The 24,800-nt window shown below is 33.2% G+C and overlaps 1 protein-coding gene across 2 annotated transcripts; it reads right to left on the bottom strand.

Moving 5' to 3' along the window:
• Positions 1-4,729: 4,729 nt before the first annotated feature.
• Positions 4,730-23,432, bottom strand: LOC114722066 (probable LRR receptor-like serine/threonine-protein kinase At1g53440). 2 transcript variants are annotated; one of them, XM_028907994.1, is made up of 17 exons: positions 23,182-23,432; positions 21,730-21,925; positions 21,503-21,631; positions 21,160-21,278; positions 20,825-21,035; positions 20,474-20,711; positions 20,133-20,283; positions 8,409-8,446; positions 8,271-8,317; positions 7,777-8,153; positions 7,450-7,645; positions 7,184-7,357; positions 6,797-6,915; positions 6,463-6,673; positions 5,789-6,038; positions 5,433-5,583; positions 4,730-5,329 (listed from the first exon to the last, which is right to left on the bottom strand). In XM_028907994.1, exons 1-17 carry the CDS (start codon positions 23,356-23,358, stop codon positions 4,946-4,948), a joined length of 3,168 nt encoding a protein of 1,055 aa, XP_028763827.1. In that variant the 5' UTR covers positions 23,359-23,432; the 3' UTR covers positions 4,730-4,945. The 2 variants fall into 2 exon arrangements, with proteins under 2 accessions (XP_028763827.1, XP_028763825.1); XM_028907992.1 differs by lacking the exons at positions 5,433-5,583; positions 5,789-6,038; positions 6,463-6,673.
• Between the last annotated feature and the right edge of the window lie 1,368 nt (positions 23,433-24,800).

Here is a 24,800-nt window from a genome sequence, read left to right as displayed (position 1 = left end):
TGTCCCGTTCAAAGATGTGCAAGGAAAAAAAAAAAAAGGAAAAAAAAGAGGTCAGTGAGAGACGCGTACATGTTGATACCATGACAAAAACCATCAGCAGGAGGACAATTGCAGACGACAGCATTATCTTCGTCATTTTTGGTCCAGTTACGAGTTCCAGTCCTTCTTTCCTACTTTCCCAGCTATCTTTCTCAAAGTTTCGACGAAAAATAGAGATAGACATAGTAGGATTCATATTTTATATAAATATACACGCGCGCGCGCGCGCGCATATTCTTTGACAGCACGAGGGTAACAAGAAACTTACCTGCCAGACATGTTGATAACCAGAACGACCACGGATCCATAAGAAATCCATGGCTTTGAGCAGAAAAGCAGAGAATGGGTCTGTTTGGCTCGAACCATATGTGTCGCTTGGGACTCTTGCTTGAGCGGAAACAATAACTAAAGCTAGCAACAAAGGGAGAAAGACAGTGATGGACATGTTTTTGCAGACTTGCCAGTCTGTCTGGTTCGAGCCATATTGAGGAAGTAGTGAGAGAACCACTTATGCTCTTACTTCTTCTATATAATGATGATTATTGTATCGAAGAAAATGCAATGCTGATTGAAACTGAAGTGGATTCATGTAAATACTGAGCGTAGAATTAGCCAGGAGTAAAATCCAGTGAACTTGTAACTTATAATCTCGTGCAGTTAGTGCGTACGTGATTAAAAAAGAATTGGGAACAAGGATGAGCAATGATTAGGTTTATCTAAATAAGGTAGAAGCAAGTGATTGGTGGCCGTTCGTTTCGAGGATAGCTTTCCACGTCAGTATATAATGGAGCTGAGCTTAGAAGCCCCATCAAACTTCGCATCAGTATGTGGGGAAAATTGAAGGAGCTCACTACTGTCCCGAAAGCCTTTTGTGACCTCTAGCTAGTCTGGTTTTTGGGTACATATGTGCATGTCATCAAGTTGGACCACTCCATTGATCAGTCCCATCCATGCCCCGTGATTTACGTGCATACATATACATACATACAGATAAATATATATATATATATATATTCACACACACATATCCTCTCATGGAGAGATTATTGATCACATAATCCATGATCATATATACAAAATATAGGATCCAGTTATGCATAGTGTGTGTACACTGTACACCTTCATCTAGTGAAGTGACACCGAGGGCAACAGGGGAGAAGAAGCAGAAGAGAAGGATCACAATAAGGCAATATTGAGAACAACTCATGTTGTACTTCGTGCTGCTTCCCCTTGGAGTTACCTGTGAAAACCTTTCAGATGTATTGCTCCCTCCGGTTTAAAATATAAGCTAAACTTTGTTAAAGGAAATCGGTTTTTTTTTATAAGATAACATTTATTTTTATCTAAGTATTTAATGAGTTTTTTAATTTTATCCTCATATATTCTCTTTCTTTTTAATTCATTTATTGCTCTTTTTTACTTGTTCTTTTTATTAATAAGAGTATATTTGGAAAAAAAATACATGTCTTACATATTTATTATTTTAAAATGATTTTAACTAATTTCTTAATAAACATAAATAGATAAAGTTTATCTTATATTTCAAACTGAATGGAGTATTATTTTAAACTTTGTTAAAGGAAGTCGGTTTTTTTTATAAGATAACATTTATTTTTGTCTAAGTATTTAATGAGTTTTTTTTTAATTTTATCCTCATATATTCTCTTTTTTCTTTAATTTATTTATTGCTCTTTTTTACTTATTCTTTTTACTAATAAGAGTATATTTGAAAAAAAAAAATACATGTCTTACATATTTATTATTTTAAAATGATTTTAACTAATTTTTTGATAAACATAAATAGATAAAGTTTATCTTATATTTTAAACTGAATGGAGTATTATTTTAAAACCAAGGCACCCTCAAAAGCTCTGCTTATAAATCTAATTGCTTTGTGCGTGGGAGAGGGAGAGGGAGGACCTTTTCCCTGTGATAGACGGCTGGATTTAATAGAAACAACCGGCTAGGATCGCGCGTCGACCTGATGGAGGATGAGGTTGACTTGAATTTAACTATGCAGAGATGGAGTCAATACGCACAACCAAACCAGGTCTTGAGGAATATGATTTCCCTACGTGATAGTTGAGGACAATTCATTTGAATATTCTTGTTTACGTTATTTACTCTGGCATCTGTACACACACACACATCTAGTGTGAAGCTAAACTCCATTTTCATCGTCCATGAGTTATTTATAACACCGTATGATTAAGTTGCTGACACCCAAAAAAACAAAATGATTAAGCTGTTCGTTATCAATTTGCGTACAGTGAAAATATTCTCCCAGTGCGTACTTTCGCAAAAGGAAAAAGTCAGAGGTTACCCCCCAACCCATTTTTATCGTCTTAAGTGGCTCCAACAACAGCCCACGATTAAAAAGTACGTGTGACCTGTGATGTTATGTTAATATGTTATTGGTGATATTAAATTTCCCTTTCACAAAATTGACAAGACTAATTTGAATTTGAATGACCGACTTGACAACTGGATACAACGAAAATCCTCAAATTATAACACGGTTTCAGAATGCCTCAATCCCCAACATATTTTCCCATGTACCAAGTGAGATCATATCAAGAATTAGACCACAATTAATTAGTGCGCAATAATTGACTAAAATAGTTAAAATTAAACGATCGATGTGACGTGATTTTTTTTTTTTGGGCTCATGCATGCATGCGAAGGCTTTTGCGAATGTCCCTTTTTCCGCTTTCTGATCTTGGCCTTCTCTCTTAATTTCTTCTCTATTAATTAACACTGCTTGTGTTTTAAATATAAGACTTATTTTATAATGTAAATTATTCTTTTCATCTCATTTATAGGATAAAGAGAAAATAAATTTTTTAATCCTATTTATAAGTCACTTTATTAAATTTTTAACATTTATGTACTATTTTGTTCTTTATTTATTAGAGTCTATATAATTATCTTTTTGGAAAAGTGCATTTATTACTAAGGATAAGGTTGAAAAGTTATTATATTTTAATTAGTGGAGAGTTAATACAGTTTAAGTTTTTCTTAGTCTGTGTTCTCCAATAGGAAGAAAAGCTTTTAGAGTTGGTGGATCCACGTCTTGGTTCAAACTACTCTCAAGATGAAACCATGAGAATGCTAAATTTGGCTCTTTTGTGCACTAATCTATCTCCCGCCCTCGGACCCTCCATATCATCTGTAGTGAGCATATGCTTGAGGGAAAAACTCCAATTCAAGCACCGATAAACAAGCTCAAAGACCAATATGCAAGGTTCAAAATGCTGTCGTATGACAGCCAGACATTTGTAGCCTCTCAATCAAGTATGGGACAAAGAGGCAAGTCAACAGATGGGTTATGGGTTGACTCCTCAATATCTCTTCTGAGTAAGGATGATTTTTCTTCATCTAGTAAGCTTCTTGAAGATTAAAATTTAATGGTTGGAAACCGTAGTTATAGAATTTGTATTATGTTATAATAATGATATTTGTTTGAAATATAGATTGTCTTTATTTATTTTTGTGAATTATTTAGGTTTATCTTATTTAACTTTTCAATAATTACACTTAGAGCTCTGTAAATAACCCTCAGGTTATTTTGATGTTAGACTTTTAGCCTATTGAACAATACTAAGATCATTTGTCTTTTGCTTCTTGTAGTTTCTCTCTATTTCTCCTCCTTTTCTTCTCTTTTCTCCTTTTACGCATGATTTGTTCATCAGGCAGGAAGAAAACTTGCATGTATTTTTCAATTCTTTAGTAAAGGAGTAAACAAGAATAGTAGGCTTTGTGGAAAAAGAATCGTAGGGTAATTATTTATACAATGTCAAACGGAATACATTGAGTCATATACCAAGTTCTGAATGTACGCTTAAACTTTAATTATCAAATGTGGTATTTTTCCCCTAAAACAAATCCTTTTGAAGTTTAACCAATCTTAGTGTTATAGCTCCAACTAGCTGATTTATATTAGGCATCAATCAACACTTAACATTGCATTTGTTATCAGCTAAAATTTGTACATGTACGATATTATAACACAAAAGCAGCACAACCCAATGCTTGCACTCACCAATTTATATGGTTTAACCACAGACTACGTTCTTTTGTTGCCAATTTCTTGATAGCAGCTTTTTCTTCCTCTTTTTTTTTTAAGGATAAAAGGATCAACATATACTTACAATGCACAGTGGCAGAACATGCATCTACGTTCAAAATGCAAAGGTCATATATATATATGATCAACGTACATTGATCTGGTGAAGAGAAAATTCCAAAGCAAAAGAAGTGATTTTTGCGGTGCTTCTTCTCCTTGACTGAAATATAAAGGAATGAAGAATAGAGTTGTCTTTCGTGGCTCTTTCCTTCGATACGTCTACTGCAACCCTTTTAATTCCTTCACACTTTGTCCCTGTGTTGTTCCCTAAATAGTAAATCAATCACACTCTGCTTCAAAGCCAGAGGTTAAGGATGGAACAGGGGAAGAAGGTGACTCCGAAAAGTTCAATCTCATTCCATCCACACAGCTTTTGTTTTTTCACCTGAACATTGACAGAGCTTCAGGTTAACAGCAAGCTTAGGCTTGGGTCTGATCACTCACAGTTGGGCCAAGCCTTATAATTAAATCTATAATACTATTGACATTCTCGGCCCTAAAATTAAATTAAATATAAAGGTATCCTTCGCATCGTTCAGGAATCATTAGTACTTTAGGATCCGATGAATCAATGGGCAAAACATTATTTTTAGCTAACATGACTAACAATTCTACAGTCTACTATCGATCACAGCAGAAATGTATCCATACATGACCCGTTCCTGATAGTTCTGAGAAGTATATATCAAGGTGTGGCATCATAAGAGAATTTATAGTACAATATTAACATAATATATCCATCAAATTATGGCGAGATAAACATGTTTAAGATATATACAGCTAGATGGTTTTCTCCCAGGAAGAAGAATCTTTACTGGCCGAATAGAATTCTGAAAAGGGTTGAGATGTGGTCTGAGACTCATGGCTTGACGAGTTTATGGCCTGATTGGTCTCATCTTTATCAGCTTCTTCTTTCATGACCAATTTCAGTTTCAAGTCATCATCCATAATCTCACTTTCATCATCTGAGACTACCTCCAGATCAGCAGGCCTGCCTTCAAGAATGCTAAGCATTTTAGACATGGTAGGCCTGAGTTTTGGAGAGTTTTCAGTGCACTGGAGAGCCACATCAATCACAGTCATTATTTCCTCTCTATTAAAGTCCTCACCCAACTTTGGATCCACCAGATCCATCAGATTACCTCCGTCTTTCAACTGATGTGCCTGATAACAACAGTACATATAAATGGAAGCCTTATAAGCCAGTGTACACAATTTAATTGGGAAAAGCTGAGCTATCTACTTAATTCATTGGGATGTAGGATACCCAATCACGTAAATAAAAGCATTCGTCCTCTAACTTTTGAGTGGTGTTGATCTTGCCACTGATAATTTCCAAAGCAACGATTCCAAAATTATAAACATATGCTTTCTTAGTCGAATATCTATGCATTGCATATTCAAGAGCTATATAACCACTGCATAATAAAATTTCATTCATAAAATAAGAGTTAGTAAAGCCAAATGCCCTGCATTTTTGTTTCTTTGTGTTATATCACCTTTAATTAAAATTATTATCAATTTCATAAAGGAGATGTTCACTACCATATTTGTATTTTCATCTCCCATGTGTTATCCAAACAAATATAACTAAATAACATTTAATAGGTTACTAGTTAATACTAATTAACTAAGCGAGTTCCAGCAATTCTGGTGCTAATGTGTGTATTTTCCTCCTCGTAAAACTTGGCCAAACCAAAATTAGATATCTTGGGGTTGAGATCTTTATCAAGCAACACATTCGTGGCCTTGATGTCTCTATGAACAATTTTAAATCTTGATTCTTCATAAAGGTAAGCCAAACCTCTAGCGATTCCAACACAAATCTTGTGTCTTGTTGGCCACTCCAATTTTATCTGGAGTTCTTTTGGGCCTTTGTTTTTTAATAAAACATGAATTATACTCCATTCTCACATAACCATGATATTACTCTGTTCCTTATTATAAGATCCTTTTAACTAAATTATGCGATTTAAGAAAACAGTTAAAATTAGTTAAAAGCAATTAATATGTAGCAAATGTAATTTTTTTTTCAAATATATCCCTCTCCCTTGTATATAAATGGATAAATATTAAAAAGTAATAGTCAGATAAATGAAGAAAGAGAATGTATTAAATACATTAAATTAGTAGTAAAATAGGTAATACTGTATTCAATGCTCAAATAAGCTCAAATAGGATCTTATAAAAAGGGACAAACCCGTTCAATAAATTAGATCTTATAATAAAAGATAGAGGGGGTATAAGATAGTGGATCGTCATAAAGCAGAGCAGGCCAAAAACATTTAGTAATTTACCCAATAAAGCACGAGCAAGACTATTGTTATCCATAAACTCATATATGAGCAACAACTGATCTCCTTCAACGCAACAGCCATGAAGCTTAACAAGACAAGGGTGTTGCAAAGCAAAAATCATGCCTATTTCATTTAGAAATTCACGATTTCCTTGCCTTGATTTAGTAGATAGCTGCTTAACTACAATTATTCTGCCGTCTTTGAGAATGCCCTGTGTTTTTGGATATAAGAAATCAAGTTATAGGAAAGTTGAAATGGATTTTGATTTCAGGTAAGCAAGAGTCGCAAATTGATCATGCATGCAGTTTAATAGAATATATCATCCTGTAACAACCTTATAAACAGGACCAAACCCTCCTTCTCCAATCTTATTATCAGCATTGAAGTTGTTCGTTGCTGCTTTGATTTCCTTCAAGGTAAATATACCAGTTTTAAGATCCAAGCCTTTAAGATCTGTTTATAAAAGAAATAAAAGATTAGAGAGCTAGAATCTCCATTAATTGATGTACTAATAGTTGACGATCATGTATAAGGTGAAAATACATCAGACACCAAAATTCATAATGTAGAAATACAAAGCCCATTTCCAAGGGAAAAAAGTTATCCATGAAAAGATTGGTTAGTATAATAAAAATAATGGCACCTTGGTAATTAAAAGTATATTGTTAATGAAGTTTCATTAGCAAAACCTAAATTAGCTTATTTTATGCTCCAATATTACCTATGTCTTGTGAATTTTTCCCATCAAGGAAACTATTCTTTCGAAGGATAATGAGTAATACCACTATGAGGAATAGACATAATCCAACCATAATTCCAACAATAGCTCTGGCTGAAAACCCTTTATCATTCCTTTGGTTATCAACACAGAGCCCTTGTGAAGGAACTTTGAAATCTGCAACCAAGAATAAATGCCTACACCACATAACATGATGTATTTTATAAGAAAACAGTAAGTTATATAATAACGTGAAAAATACTACTTACTTGGCATCATTGTGATAGTAGATATTAGAGGTCCGTATACACCTCTAGTGGGAATCGAAGTAGTTCCTTTCCCTGTCCAATATAAATGAATCTCCAAAGTGGTATCGTTCACATCAACATCAAATTCCTTAGTGATGCCCTTACCAACTCCACCAGCTTCCTTCGTAATATTAAAATCTTTCAAGCATTTCAAACCCTATGAAAATGCAATAATAAATCTATAGCTTTGAAACTACTTTGTTCCAGCAAAACCATATAAGACATTTGATAAAAATGTAAGAAGCAATTGAAACAATCAAATAGAGTGCGTTTCTTTTCATCACTCCCTTGAATTGAAACATCGAATATGCGTGTACCAAGGCTGCTAAATTTTTGGTCACTAGAAAACATTATCTCTACAAAGTGGAGCTTTACTTTATAATTACCCTTTAGCATGCATAGGCCATAGTACTTGAGTGACGAGGGGCTAAGACGGGCTGTTTGATAGTATTCTGAGCCATTAACAATCAAAGAAAACTTATTTTTTGTCACACTTGTTACATAATCAGCTTTATCGTTAAATATATATGTTCCTGTGCTGCTATAAGCCCATTTGTCATCTTTGATATTGAAGTACGAAATGCCATTTGGATTGGGATCTTCTTCACATTCGTTCCCCTCAAACTTCATCTTTGGTCCTCCACAGTTAATGAACAACGAGTTATCTGTATAATTGAAATATCATGATATGTTATCAAGAAGAAATTATCGTAGCTTTGCTTACCAAAATTTTTGTGGTGTACAAATTAAAAACATCATTGATGGAAAAAATCTTAACTCACATTGAGGTGTTCTTGGACAAAGTAGGCCCTTCTTGAAACAGCAGGTTCTACAAAATCAGTGGTTAGTTTCAATCGATGATTCCAAGAGATATAACTGAAACTAAATTTTAAACAAGTATGCCATAGGCAAGAACTTACGCATTTGTTCCTGATGATGAGAGACTGGAAGCTAAGTTCTTGTCCATCAATAATATTAAGTTGAGAATTACAACATTGGTTAATTTGAAATGCACGCTCATCTAATTGATAAACAAAGAGAAGCTTACACTTGCAAGTTCTGACAATTAGACATAGAAACCTTAGTAAAATTGTTATATGATAAATTACTGAAAGCAAATATCATGAGATTAAAAGTTTAGCTTTTTCAATAATATGGGACTTTGCAGTTGTATAGAAGGTGACTCTAGAATTATAAAATGGAGAAATATTAAGAGAATAGGCTAACATATTATATTTATTCTCCACCACCCATTCTTGAATTGTTCCATTCAGATAATCGTTTGTCAGAAACCTGCATCCACAATTAACTTAGTCCCTTAGTCCTATTGATAATTATTGTTTTTGAAAAAAGTGAATGCTTATATTCATTTCAAAATTTATTCACACCAAAATCATACAGGCTCTCCTAAATATTGAATCTCGCTCATGTAGCCTTCGTATGTCTATTCCTATCTGTTAACAGATGTTTCCATCTAACTTTGAGATCATTGATCACCCTATAACACAACCTATCGCAACTGGAACATTCATGCTTGAAGATAACATCATTCCTAGCCTGCCAAATTACATGTATAGCTGCAAAACCAAAACATAGCCACTCTTGTCTTGAAGATAGGATGCGATTTGTGGTGTGGCTTCAAGAACATGTGTTACTATGTCACAAATCAACCCAATTCACTAGAATCCTCGTTACTTCAGTTTAAATTTTCCATTCAAAAAAGAGATGGTCTGTGGTTTCACGATCATAAGACACATAGGTCATTATGAACAAAAATATTGGGCCAAGAAGTCCAGTGTCCAGATTGCACCGGATACCAATAGCTTAACCCAAAAAAAAAAAAAACCAAAGGACCAATAACATCCAAACCCTTCTTTAACCCCAGCTTGGATTGAGGGAAAATTAGAGAAGAAAGAAAACAAGAACAGAAAACATGAGGGGAAATAACTTTTCTCTTGCTTAGGTAGGAGAGAAAATATAGGATGAAGGAAAAGTGGGGAGAAAATAAGATGGGCCCCATGCCTCATTTTCTCCCCATATATGGAGAGATTTGGAAAGGAAAACAAGATTTTCATAACTACCCCTACCATCTCTTACTTTCCATATTTATTTTCTTTTATTATATTTAAAAATTTATTCATTTTTTATTCTTTAATCTTAAAACAATATTTTTATTAAATAATTTGGCTTTAAAATATAATAATCTAATAATATATATCAACCAAATAACTTGATTTTAATCATTTGATGATGCCAATGTTAGTATAATCTTTCTATCAGAATATTTAGTTTAATTTAATTTTAAATATGATATATTTAATAAGGACATTTTAGTCATTTGGATATTTATTAATTTTCTTTCCTCTCTATTTTCTCTCATCTATCCAAGCAAGAGGGATGATAACATTTTCCCTCTAGTTTTTCCTTCTCTCTATTTTCTTTCCTCCCATTTTCTTTCCTTCTAACCTGTCTTCCCATCCAAGCAGAGCATAAAAGATAAAGCACTAAACCCATCCCTTTGATGATTATTATTGATAGAATATCCACATTATTTTCTTTAACACTTCTTACCAACAAATGCTAATGTTTGCTTACATTTGATTAAAATGCAACTCTTGAAATGAGTTCAAATTTAACCAGTCAACCTGTTAAAACTCAACTCTATGCAAGAAAATGAGGTAACCCAGACGCAAATTAGTGAATAAGGACCAATAATCAATAAGCTAGTCTTAAATCAATTATTATACTTGGAAATGGTGAGAGAATGCCTTAATGCATCCATTAAATATAAAAGAGTTGAAAATCTTGACAATCTCTTTAACTGCCCTGTCGAAGTAGCGACTTACAAAGTCCTTAAGTTTTTCATTTCACCAATGTACTTCGGAATGTCAACAGTAATTAAGCAATTTCTCAGTACCCTGCAGTCATAGAAAGGAGAATTATAAGCCAGTTCACACAAAACCCAAATGAATAATATAGATTTTAGCATAATGGTAGAAAAGTTTCCAACCCACAGTCGTTCCAAACTCTTCATATCCTTCAAATCAGGAAATTTCATGGTTGTGTTTCCACTCAGATTAGATATTCTCCTGAAATAAAAATGTCTCTTTAATTAAAGAGGAAAGAACCATTTATTGAAGAGTAAATTCCAAAACAATTTACAACATATGTGCTGTTGCTTCGAAGGGAAAATAAGCAACCCGCAATTCTTTCAAATTTTTCAACAAAGATATGGTGGAAGGAATGGGGCCTTCCATGCCTGTGCCCTGCATATTCTTGACGAAAACATAAAATTCTCGTAGAAAGTGAATAGTATGAAGTACAATAAGGAATCTTTAAATTCAAGGATACTCACAAAGAGGTACATTCTGTCCAATTCCCAATAAAACTTGGTATCTTCCCTGATAATGTGCTCCCATCTATCCTACTGCGGAAGTTGTGAGGAGTGATCTCATCTCAGTATTTAACAAGGACTTAACTAAATCTGAAAATAAAATTGATAAGAATTAAAAACTAAACAGAACAGTTGCATCACATGATGTCACTCACAAATCAGTAAGGTTCTTGAGATTTCCAAATGTTTTTGGCATTGTCCCTATAAAATTATTTGCAGAAAGAAGTCTGCATTTTGATGCAAAAACAAAGTCAAATATTAGGAAGCACCAAAAGAAAATGCAGGAAACAGAGAATGGAAAAAATCAAAAGGACAAATTACAATCTTCGTAAGTTGCTCAAATTTCCAAGACTTTGAGGAAGATGTCCTTTGAGCTGATTATCTTCCAAGGCCCTATGACATCAATACAAACTTATTCAGCTTCTATATCAACTATATTTCTTTTCTTTTCTTTTTTGACAATTTTGAAATGAGTGGATTTGACTCCAAAACTTACAGCTCCTTTAGACTAGCAATTTTACCGAACACAAAAGGAACTGAACCACTAATTCGATTCCCCACAATGGACCTGAAGCGTATATAGTGAATTAGTTTCAACTGGGACCAAACTGAAGAACTTCCCTAATTGCTTGCCTTGTTCATATTTGACAACTTACAGATTGGTAATGGGAATGCGAGTAAAGTACGTTGGAATTGTACCATTCAGATAGTTGTAATGGACATCACTGCTCAACGCAATAGTAAGTTTCTGTCAGTCTTTATCAGATTCTGGTGTATGGTTTCACAATGATGATGCAATCAAATAAGACCTTGTGTGTGCAGATATATGTATATCTGTGTGTGATCACTTATAAGATATTCAGCTGGGTGAGATCTCCGAGTTTAGTGGGCATAACTCCAGATATATTCATGCCTCTCAACATACTATGTACCATTGAAAAATTGTTCTCTCACTAATTAAACGCGTCTAATCATTAAAAAAATGCAGCATACAATTTAAAGAAGTCTTGTGGGTTTGTGTATAATTGAGAAAATTGAGTTATTTTGTTCAATATTTTCATGAAAAAACTTTTGTTTACCTCACTGATATGACTTGAATCATTTGCTTTTAAATGGTTTAAATTGTAAATTTTCATGATAGTAAAATAATAGATAGGCCAAAAGATTTTTTTTATTTACATATTTTGAGTATATGTTTATTTTTTTTTGAAATTATGAATTAAAACATCAATATTAGCTCTTAATAAGGAAAATATTGTCTAATCTAAACCATGATGTAATATTTTGACCAAAAAAAAACTATGATGTAATATTAAATACTATTATTTCATAAGAAATTATTCATTCACTTTTATGTTCATTTTGATTTTAAATATAAAATCTCAATTTATTTTTACTCTCAAATTTATAATTTTTCTTAAAATATTCTTACTGGTTACATATGTTAAGAATTCCATTAAATGATAGTTTCAATACTGATTGATAAATGAATTTTAGGAAAGCTAACACTCATTTATTATAAGTAACTAATTTAAGGGAGAATTACATTCAAGTCCCACACAAGAGAAATAATCACTACAAAGTCCTAAGTAACAACCTGAGCAGCCTGAAATAACAAGTCCTACAGTGAGAATGACAACCTCTGGGACTTGTTTTTTAATTACTTGGGACCTCATTGTAATTCTCCCCTAATTTAATTACTTTTATAATATTTTAAAATTAATTATTTAGCTTAAGTATGGAAAGTAGTATACCAGTAAAATTAAAGGTAAGTAGAGGAAGAAGATCACATACAGATTAGTGACATGGCAAACGGTGCCGTTTTGGGAGGAGCAATCGCAAGTGACGTTGCTGGCAATTTGAGTGAAAGAACTGGGTCGGGACATATTAATCATGTAATTATTAAATCCAACAGTTGCCTTAATGCAAGATCCCCATGTAACCGTCCAATTTAAGTTGGTGCATTTATCAGATATTGCCTGAAGAGTGTTCACTGCATTGCAAAAATGAACATGATTAACCACCGACAGTTTGACCGAGTGGTATGTGTGTGTGTGGGGTGTGTGTGCGCGGGTTTGATCCCATCCCTTTTAACCCGAAAAAAAAAAATGAACATGATTAAAATAATATTTATATAATTTTATTTATAAGTCAATTCTAACATGTTTCATCCATGCCAAGAAAAACACTAAACTTGGTTAACTCATTTAAAATTTAATAATTTTCTAACTTTACCATTATTTAATATACATTATACTTTATATAAATAAAGTCAACACAATAATAAATAAAAGGTTAAATTGTAAATCTATATAAAAAATTTCTCTCACTACCTTATAAATATAACTAAAAAATATCTTCATTCTTCGCCTTATAAATAAAACTAGAGGAGCATATTTTAATCCAAATATATGAAAAATATTTACACGTAACCTTAAAAATAATAGTATTTAAATTAAAAAATATTAATCTATAAGTAAATGGATTATTCATGTATAAATAACATATAATCTGAAAAAACATTAATAAAGTTAAAGTACTGATTTTTTCGTCTTTTAAATTCAAAGTGAAAATGTTTCAGGGTTAATAATAAGGGGAAAAAACATAAAATCTGACTCTTATAAACTCTTGACTAGATTAAAATTAAATATTGGTTTGACTCAAGTTGAATTTTAATAGCATATATTATAGGGAAAAAGACAATAAAATACCCTCAAAATTACTAAATGGCAAATTAGGGTAGGTAAATTTTAAAATCTCCATTCAAACCCCAGGTACCATTTTGGAATTTTCAAATGTTGTAAAATTACACAAGTGCCCTTTACCTTTTTTTTTTTACTTTTTTTTAAATACTGCCACATCAGCAATTCCGGCCGCCGGAGCTCCGACGCCGGTGACCCTGCCGGCAACCAACCATCGGAGCTCCGGAGACCGGTCAATCGGAGTTCCGGTGACCAGTTGTCGGAGTTCTAATGACTACTCTTTTTTATATATTGACTACTATTTTTTAGCTATTGACTACATTTATTTTTGAACTTTGATGACACATTACCAGAACTTCGGTGACTGGTCAGGACTGCTCTAGTGACTACTCTTTCTTATGTATTGACTATTCTTCTTTAGCTATTGACTACATTTATTTTTAAATTCTGATGACTACTCTTGCTAAGCTATTGACTACTCTTTTTTAGCTATTGACTACATTTATTTTTAAATTCTGATAACTACTCTTGCTAAGCTATTAACTACTCCAGTAATGCGATGTACTACTCTTGTGTAGTCAATAGCTATATAAAAATATTCATTGGAACTTTGAAAACAAAAGTTGTCAATAGTTAAAACAGAGTAGTCAATAGCTATATGGAAGTAGTCACCGACAGTAAGGACAATGTTGTCATTTTACAATATTTGAAAATTCCAAAATGGTACCTGGGGTCTGAATTGGGATTTTGAAATTTACTTACCCTAATTTGTCATTTAGTAATTTTGAGGGTATTTTACTGTCTTTTTTCCTATATTATATTTTTGAGAAGCTTTCACATCAAAACCAATTGAGAGGTATTTTGTATTAAGGACGACATAGAAAATCAACCAAGAAAACACTTGTAAAATCAGCTTAACACTGGCAAATAATTGACATCTCCAGCAAATTTTCTTATCCTATATTTGGATGGGGATGGGGAGAACTTAGGAAGGACAGAATACTAGGAAGAAAAGCTTTAAAAAATAATAATTTTTTTTTTTACTATTTTTAAAACTTTTTCTTTCATTAATTCTCCCTCCTATTTTTCTTCTACCTTTCTGCTTAAAAGAAGCATAAGTAGTGAGATATGGAAGAATTTAATATAATAAACAAAACTAACATAGAGTCAAAAGGTGAATCCATGGCAATAGAATTTAAAACCTAATGGTCGAGAGAGGGAAAAAAAAAAACAAAGAAAATTAACTATGAGGAGTATACATTAGAGAACAATACGTAAAAAAGTTAATGGTTAGGGAAAGAAGAAGGAAAAAGGAAGATTAATGAATTTCTGATGGATTCTGAAACACCCATCTAGCTCACCGACAGAAGAAGACAAAATTGAAAGTTCATAATATCTGCAAGAACATGCACTTGGAAAACAGAGGAGCGATGCAAAAGATGTAATCTTTTTGAAACTAACTACACAATTTCTATTTTGTGATCTAGCCTTTCTTATGTATGTTGTGTGTGTTTCTGTTTCTTTTGGGGGGGCGGGGGGGGGGGGACATGATACTATGATAGTTGTGAGAAGGAGAAAAGACAATGGCGACAAAAGTGAAATGAAAAGCAGAGACCTTCATTTGGGGGAATAAGTTAAGCGTTGGATGGAAAATCTGAGAAGAAACTGATCAGAAGCAGAAATCCAAAGAAGAAAATTGAGACAGATTTGGAGCTTGACGTCGCAAACTCCATTAAAATAGGCCAGCAAGGTTGATTGGTTTTGACTTGTGAATAAGATAAAAGGATGGAGCCAGAGCAGCTAAAAGCCAGATATACAGAGAACGAAGCTCAGGTGACATATAGTACTTGGAAGAAGAAGAAGAAGACGACGACGACGACGACTGAGCCGTAAGCCATGGACTTCAAATGCCACAAATTTTCTGCTTCTATATAGACTTGATTATACTCAAATTTTAATTAATAAACGCGAATCAGATGCCGGATAATATTATAAAATTAAATATATTTTTATTCATTTTTATTCAATTAATATATTCTTTTTTATTATCTTTTCGTACATTTTCTCTCAATTTTTTCTCACTCTTACCTACCCACTTATAAATAAAGATATATTTTAAAAAAATATAATTCCTACATATTTTTAAAATTTTAATTAATTTTAACAGTTTTTTCGAATCGCGCAAGTTGCATATTTAGATCTCAACGATAGGAGTAAAAATTAGAGCATTAATTAGGAGTTAATGTTTTGAGAAAAAGTTTTGTTTTCAGTTGAAAAGACAAGCGTTGCCGGTAAAATATTACAATCCCGACGTACAAAGGCAACTTACATAAAATTACTGATGAGAAAATATATTTAAAATAATAAAATTAAAATAGACGCATGATATAAAATAGATTTTCTTTTTTATCTTTTGATATGACACAGCATATTAGCATTATATAAAAGGGTTATTACAACTCCTTCCACTTCTAACTATCGGTAGAACATGATTTAGCAAAGATCTCTTTAATGATTACAACAAAACAAATTGTATTATCAACTCTGACTACTATAAATTTTGAAAAATAATCGGAGGGAATATGGCAAACAATCTTGAGGGGCATGATTAATATTCCCTCGGACCCTTTTTGGGGCGGGGGGCAGGGAGGGAAACATCACTATCTTATTCTTATTTATATGAATCATTTGTAGGATATTTTAAAATTTTTACTATTTTTTATTAATTATTTATTTTAATAATCAATATATTCCTTCTATTTCGTAATATATAAGTCACTTCTAAAAAGATAACTTGATTTAAAATATAAGTCAGTTGAAAAGCAATTAACTCTTGCTTATTAATGTTGTCATTGCAATTAATACTTAAATATAACTCCTCATATTTTTCTCTCTCTTTTATAACCCCATTTAATACGAGTAAAGCTGTAGAAAGTTTTCAATTTAAAACACATTTAATGAAGCAACTATGTATTTTTTTTATATTGATAAATTGGTTAATGGTTAAAATAATTTATATTGTGAACTGAAGAAATTATTTATTATCTTATTTTTCACGACACCATTCATTCATCTCATGAGTAAAAGTATTTTAAAAAGATTTATAATTTTCACTTATTTATTATTTTTAATTAAATTTAACTAATTTTTTTAAAGAAAATCATAATCAAATTTTAAAAATGGAAGATAATTATTAAAAAAATCCTAATAATAATAATCTAGGTAATCTCTAATAGCAAGTTTCAGAATAAAAAATAACAACTTTTAAGATTTATTTTATAATTATTTTTTTAAGAATCTCATGGTAATTTTTTTTGTTTTTCTTATCCGTATATGTTTTGTTCCGATATTTTTTATTAAAAAGAAAAAAGGACACAGGATTTTTTTTAAATAAGAGATAATAGCTTTTTATTTTCATAGACAATATGACAAATATCTCCATTGTCACATGTCTTCTGTGTTTGCTAGTTGTTGTAGTATCATAAGTAGGTCTCTCCTAGCGAACGACCAGGGAAATTGAACTAGCATTCACCTAATTACAAGCCAATTCAATCCAGGTGTAATAAAGAAAAACAGTAAATAAAAATAGACATCCATTCTCCAAAGCTCGAATCATTAAGAGAAATACAGTTATAAGGCGGCATCAAACATATTTCCAAATTGTTCATAAGGTAGTCAAATGAAATGCCATGCTAATTCAGAATGGTTTGCCTCATTTTAGCTTCTCTAGATTTGCAGCCCTGCTGGAATACAACAATACTAAAGGTAGGCTAGGTCACTTCAAAAATGGTGGCATGTTAAGGTTAAAACATCCTTAAACAACTACAGGAATTCTAATAATCAGACAAATGCAAAGAAGAACAGGAAGGTAAAAAAAAAGAAGGGAGATATGGAGGAAGAAGCGCAACCAGAAAGGGATGGAAAGAAGGGCAATGATATGACAGAAGAGTTTTAAGATAGATATCAGACAAAATAAGTTTCTTCCAGCAAAACTATGGTGATTCTCTCATAGTGCCTAATCGTCAGTAACCACAAAGCTCCTTGTTTGCGGCTTTGACAGGGTTGGAAATTCACAGCAAATTGAGCAAGGGTTTTCGTGAATTCTGGAAATGAATGGACAGCGAGGATTATAACGAGATGAACGGTTTAGATGCGATTTTAAATATCTCATGATGTGTCACTTTATGGACGCTCACGATGGAATGGACAGACAAGATATGCAAATTCTGAGAGACGTTGAGAAACCGCTTCTGAGACGATCTGCCCCCCTCGTCTTCGTGCTTCCCCTTGTGAAATTTTTTTTAAAAGATATTTCCTATTTTAATTTCCTCTAATTAATATCACATCTTGATACAAAAGTCATAAAATCCCTCTCCCATATACTTTTCTCGTTCTATTTATATGGGAAAAAAAGAAGAAGTAATATCATTTATAAGTTATTTTATTAAATTTTTAATATAAATATGTTATTTTATCCTTTATCTATTATGGTGTAGATAATTTTTTTTAAAAAGTGTATATATTAAATATGAGTAAATTTAACAATTTTTATATTTAAACAAATAATTAATAAATTTTTAGATCTTTTTGAATTTATATAAAATATGTAAAAAGTGCCTTAAAAAAAACCCCTTATCAATAATATTAAACGAATATCTTGCAAATAAATAGGATCAGTAGAAACTTGAGGGCCATTGGCACCCTCTTTAAAGAATCCACAGACTATTTTCTCACCGGGGGGCGAAATTCATGCATGTGGGTCATAGTTCTTTAAGTAAGAAGCGACGTACGTGCTCTTCTCTTTATTATCACAACTAGTTGTTAAATATTTTATATAAATTGACTGCAAAACAATATTTTATATAAACTAAGAAGATTAAATAAACAGAGTTAAGTGGAAAAATCATAATTTTTAAACGACCCTTTATCAAACAAAAAACACGAAAATATTTTTCCACCATGATTATCCAAACAAGCTTATGAAATCGTTCGTGGAATTGCATCCTTCGGCCGACTTTCAGAAAATTAAGAAAAATGCTTCATCATCAGATTCATACTAATTACACGTTACATTATGGAAACTTGTGAGTGGGATCATTGTGTGCAAAAAACCCCCCAAAAAGATTAGTCGGCTACTCAAATATCTGATAATAGTATCAAAAACGCCGGATACCGGATAATTGTAAAAAAGAAATTTTATATTGATCCTTTTGTGATTAAAAGCAAGAAAACGCTGTGATGCTCGACGCTGATCTTCTGATTCAGTGGCTGCTGAATTTTACAAGAGAATATTCAATTAAGAAATTATGGAAAGCAGTTAGTTCCAGATATGGTATACATATGCAAGGAGTTATAACCATGAAGTGTGTGAATATGGTGACTTGGTACTCGCACAAGTGAAGTGAAACAAAAAAATGAGAGGCTGAGGTTGACTTAAATTAATTCAAGAGGAACGATATCCGCTCGATTTCTGTTGAAGTAAATATGATGAGGTCTAAGAAATTGTTCTCTCCACCACAGTTTATTAAACTATGATGTATATCAGGAGGAGATGAGAAAACCTTTCCAATATTTAACTGTTGAGATGAGAAAACCAACCCAGTTAAATATCCTGTCGAGAATCTCATTCTAATCAATAAAAGCATATCACAGAAGAATTAGAGCATCAGTTCGTGGCTAGCCATAACCAGAATGGTACAGAAGATGCAGTTTGTTGAGGTTATGAGACAATCTAGTCTCTTTTATTCCAGTAAGAGGAGTCCAAATGCAGAGGATAAAGATCTGATGCTGATGTTGAAGCAGCAGCCCACGGTTCGTCCACTGATGTACCTTGTTCTTGAATCTCAGTCATCTTATTGTCTTCCAACTGGTTGTATAACATCCTCATTACCTCCAACTTCTTCTCGTCCAATACCTCACTTGACTCTGAAACTATCTCCTCAACCACACTTTTACCTTCAAGCATGCTTACCACTGAAGACATGGTAGGCCTGAGAGCTGGGGTGACATTGGTGCACAAGAGAGCCACTTGGATCATCACCATTGCTTCCTCCTTGTCAAAGTTTGAGCCCAACCTTCGATCAACTAGCTCTAGCAACTCCCCTTTTTCTTTCAAGAGACGTGCCTGGTGAAATCAAAATACAATATATAATCAAACTAATTCCATCCTTGGAAACAATAAAAATTGCAGGGAGAACGAAAGAACTGTCAGATTATGCAGGAAAGGCGAAATGGAAGCATTCTTTTCTGGTATAGCTTGTACCAGAAAGAAGCAACCAAAACCATAAAGCTCAAGTTTGAATTGAAAAGATCTCATCGTAAGACGTTGGTAAAATTCTCAGGGCAGAAGTAAGAAAAAACTTATGAAAATTGTTTGGATGTCTTTAAGGTGGAGATTATGTGAGTAGTACTGTTTGATCAGTGTGCAATGGCTCCGAAAAGGGTTGTTTTGGTACTAGATGAACATTGAAAAACAAAAAGCCCCCTGTACTGTAGACATTGTCTAGATAAAATTGACATGATTACTAGATAGCTTGAGAATATTTTACCCCGTCAAGAAGATAGATTGCTTCCTCCTTTGCTCGGTGAATAGTGTTGACCCTCCCACTGACAATTTCCAAGGCAACAATTCCAAAACTATAGACATCTGCTTTGTCAGTTAAGTAACCATGCATCGCATATTCAGGTGCCATGTATCCACTACGAGAATAAAAAGTATATACATTGTATTATGTTAAAAATAAAAAAATTAGAGTCAAATATATTTTAGTTCATAATAGATTGAAAAAGTCGAATGACATGCTAGCACAATTCTTCATATAGCTTAATTAATGACTATATTTACGAACATAATTCCTGAAAGAAGTTTATTTTAAAAGAAGAAACTCACTAAGTGCCAGCAATTCGAGTGCTTATGTGAGTATTGTCCTCTTCAACAAGTTTGGCCAAACCAAAATCAGATATCTTGGGATTGAGATCTTTATCAAGTAGCACATTAGTGGCCTTAATGTCTCTATGAACAATCTTCAATCTTGATTCCTCATGGAGGAATGCTAAACCTCTAGCAATCCCAATGCAAATCTTGTGTCTTGTTGGCCAATCTAACTTTAATTGAAATTCCTTCAAACCTTCATTTGTGAATGCAATAATAATTAGACAACATTATCATATGGCAAGTATACTTGTTGTAAGATATTGTATTATTACAAATCAAACAAGCAAAAAGAACTTAATAATTTACCAAATAAAGCACGGGCAAGACTATTATTATCCATGAACTCATATATTAACAGCAGTTGATCTCCTTCAACACAACAGCCATAAAGCTTAACCAGATAGGGGTGCTGCAAAGCAGAAATCATGCCTATTTCATTTATAAATTCACGATTTCCTTGCTTTGATTTGGTGGACAGCTGCTTAACTGCAATAATTGTGCCATTTGGGAGTATACCCTGCAATTTTGGATATGACATAGAAGTTATAGGAAAGTTGAAATGGATTTTCAAGTAAATAAGAACCGCAAAGGCAACTGGTCAAGCATGCAATTAATAGAATATGTGTCATGTCGTGTATAACCTTATAAACAGGACCAAACCCTCCTTCTCCGATCTTATTAGCTGTATTAAAGTTGTTGGTTGCTGCTTTGATTTCCTTGAAGGTGAATATACCAGTTCTAAGATGCAAACCCTCAAGATCTGTCAGTAAAAGCAAACAAAAATCAGAGAGCTAGAATTTTCATCAAATTTTGAGTCACAGTGGTGCAAGATCATGCATGAGATGAAACAATTGCCATCTTAAAATGAAGTCAGAGTACACCAAAATTCATACTACACAAATCACAAGAGCCCAACTCCAGACAAAACATCTAAGTTTTGCATGAAAGGATTGGTTAGCAGTTCGTAGTTTGCTTTGTAATTACCTTTCGCCAATGAACTTCTGCGTCCTATACAGCCTCTCCACCAAAGTATACCAAATACCACGATCACAATAACAGCTCCTCCAAGCACGATTCCTACCACGGCCCCAGTAGATATTCCATTTTTTGGGTCTGTTTGGTTTTAATGAAACAAATTTATGTATTAGATGATGATATTTGTACCACCTAGGTGGTGGCAGAAAATTTAAAACCTGTAGTGTACCGCCCACCATATTCCGCGGATATAGCAGATATAAGAGGACCGTATACTGATTTGTATGGGATAGCCGTTGTCCCTTTTCCGGCCCAATAGAATCTAATCTCCAGGGTATTATTAGTGACATCAGTAGTGAATGGTTCTATCACCGCCTTCCCTACTCCTCCTGCTCTTTCAACAATGTTGAAGTTCTCTAGCACCCTCTTTCCCTACAAGATTTCAGTCCAAACCTTAGCGCTTCAGGCATGAAGGCTACCTCTACAGTTTTGAGGCGGTTGGAAACATTCTAGGGGAAATGAAACTTTGGGACCTAATAAAGAATCGAAGGTGCTAAATAATATTTAAATATAAAAAATGAAATTACTTAATTATCTTTTTTTTTCCATAAAATGTGCCATGTTAAAACTTAAAAGCTAGAGTCAGTGAAAAATTATTAGATAATCAGGAGTAGATTTCAAAATATAAGTGTCAGTCAAACAAGTTTTTTTTAATCTTTCGAAATCTCACAGCAACAAATTTTTCAACTATTCATATAAAAGATTTGAAAATAAGAATCTTATTTCGCCAATATGTGTGTGTGTGTGTTTGGGAATGCCAAATGGACTTCCTAAAATTTGAGAGATCAGATAAGTGAAAAATTGCAATTGATGTTTCAATTTTAGAAATTATTAAAAATAAGTACACAAATTTCACACTGTCTTGCAAAATTTGGCATTTGTATGAAAATTTTTTAACTATATTTCAACTTTTAATTGATATGGATGAATGAAGAAAAAATTTTCAGTTAATACATGTAGTTACAAGGGTTTGACACTTACCTTTCGCAATCTACTACTCAACTTTAAGATAATTTATAACTAATCTTTTATTTTTAACGATACCAGGGTCTTTTATCAAAACTTTGAAATACTTGGTCCTGAACTGTAATTAATTAAATGCATTGGTTCAAAAGTGTCTTTTCCCAATATTCTACCATTAGTTTATACCGGAAGGAGATGTGACAGAGAAATTCTTTATGACTGTGTAATACCCCTCCGATACTAAATATAAGGCTTAATTATTAAGTTAATTTTGATCCTAAATATAAGACTTATTTCTCATATTTATCAATTTTTCTTAAATTACCTCTATGGATACTCTTTCAACCATAATCAAGTAAAAGAGGGAGAGAAGATATTAAAGAAGATGATTATGGTATTTTAGGAAAAACAAATCATATTTCTTATAATTAGCTAACTTAACTAACTTTCTTAATCTAATCAAATTAGTTAAATAGGTCTTATATTAAGGATCGGAGGAGTATTATCTTAAAAGCATGTGAAAGTGCCGATCCTAGTCTAAGTCAGCTCAGCACGTAACACCTACAGGAAAGGTTCAACACTCGAGCTAGTTAAAAATCTTTGTTCAGCATCAAATGTGAAGCTGACAATTGGTAAAAAGGTAGAAAAATGTAGCAGACATGTACCTGAATGTAGACGTCAAATAAACGCCTTCCAAGGCGGCTATATATTTGATCATCAGTGAACATTATCTCTGCAAAATGAAGGTTCCCTCTGTATTTTCCATTTTCCAGGCAAAAGCCATAATAAGTCAGAGAAATAGGAGTAACACGGGCATTCTTATACAGTCCAGCATCGATCATAGAAAGCCTAGACTTGTTCGCATAGGTAACATGGTAGTCTGTGGTAGCATTAGTATCCAAGTAATAGCCAGTGGTGCTAAATGCCCAGTTTCTACCTTCCTTGAGGAATCTAGCAGGTCCAGCAACATCTGAATCACCTTCATATGTTTTGCCGTCACTGACGGTTACCGACTGGCCACCACAATTTATATGGAGAGAGCGCGATTCTGAAACACGTAAAATAGGGTGAATCGCGGTCCAAATGAACCAAGCTACATGAGGAACTTACATTTACAACGGTAGGATAAGATAGAATAGGTTCCGTCAAATCAAATAATATAGCAGAGTGTTAGAAAAAGGTCTTGATATACTTTCCCCCTTGCTCTTGGACCCCCTAATTAAAGTAGCCCCAAAGTCTATCCATATTCCAAATGCTAAAGCAAGCAGAGTGAGATACCGAGATCTAAGAAGTGCGACGAGGAAAAGTTATACGTAAACTTACTTTCACTGCAGCTGACGCTTCTTAGACACGTGGGCATTCCCCTGAGAGTAAGGTGGAAAGGGCGTGAAAAAGTCAGAAAAGATTAGCTTCATATAGTAATGAAAATATCGCATGTTGAGTTTGGCGGATGAAACTTACGAGTTGTTGGCCACTGACGAGCTTGCAAAGAGGTTCCTATGGCATGTGAGAGATTGATAGGGATCAGATAGGATTATAAAGTTGATATCGAATGCATAAAATATGTGTGCGTGCAAGCGCGCTTACACGTTATTGTATTTTGAACATTGCTGCTCTGAGTTTCCACTGTTGAAGTTATTGTATGAAAGATCTCTATGTACAAGTGAAAATAGAAATTTCAAAATCTTGGAAAGATGCAACAAAGAATCATAAGGAATCATTTGGAGATTCTAAACAAACCAGAGCATATCAGCTTCAAGATTCACAAGTGTAATTCGATGCATAAATATAATGTGCGATAATCGAAGCCCATGCATGAGCAGAACACTTCAAAAATGAGAGAGTTCAGACTTATGAAGGCAACTGTCAACGACCCTATTATATGCAAGTCAGATCATATTTTACAAGACTCCACATATAATTGTGTGTCAAAGGACTTTCTAATAAGCCGTTTTGAATTACTCATGCATTTACATGACCACTTCATACAGCTTCGGTTGGCATTTGGCAGTCGGAAAAATAAGGGAACGAAGACAGGGAACAATAAGCCGAAAAAAGGAAAAGAAAAGACAGGGAACGAAGGGACATTCAGAAATGAGGAAGGAGCTGATGGGCGTCGATTGCTGAACGAAAAGAGCAAAGGAGAAAGAGTGGAAACCACATGAGAGCAGGAGCAAAGAACTGATCCCATCTCTCTGTAAATTCTAGAGATGAGCACATCTGGACAATTTTTATTATATAATATTTTCATTTTAACCTGAAATCAATTTTTCAAATTAACATT

This window comes from Neltuma alba, unplaced genomic scaffold, assembly GCF_004799145.2.
Source record: "Neltuma alba isolate B1F8T4 unplaced genomic scaffold, ASM479914v2 tig00012081_pilon, whole genome shotgun sequence".
Taxonomy (NCBI): domain Eukaryota; kingdom Viridiplantae; phylum Streptophyta; class Magnoliopsida; order Fabales; family Fabaceae; genus Neltuma; species Neltuma alba.
This window is presented reverse-complemented; position numbering and strand designations above follow the sequence as displayed.

Excerpts from the sequence above, each read along its gene's own strand:
- LOC114722066 (XM_028907994.1), bottom strand. The coding sequence starts at position 23,358 with ATGATCGATGCTGGACTGTATAAGAATGCCCGTGTTACTCCTATTTCT. Across the intron at positions 20,712-20,824 it reads TCTTGCCCGTGCTTTATTTG|GTTTGAAGGAATTTCAATTA; the intron begins GTAAATTATTAA and ends TCACAAATGAAG. Across the intron at positions 8,318-8,408 it reads TCATCATCAGGAACAAATGC|AACCTGCTGTTTCAAGAAGG; the intron begins GTAAGTTCTTGC and ends CTGATTTTGTAG.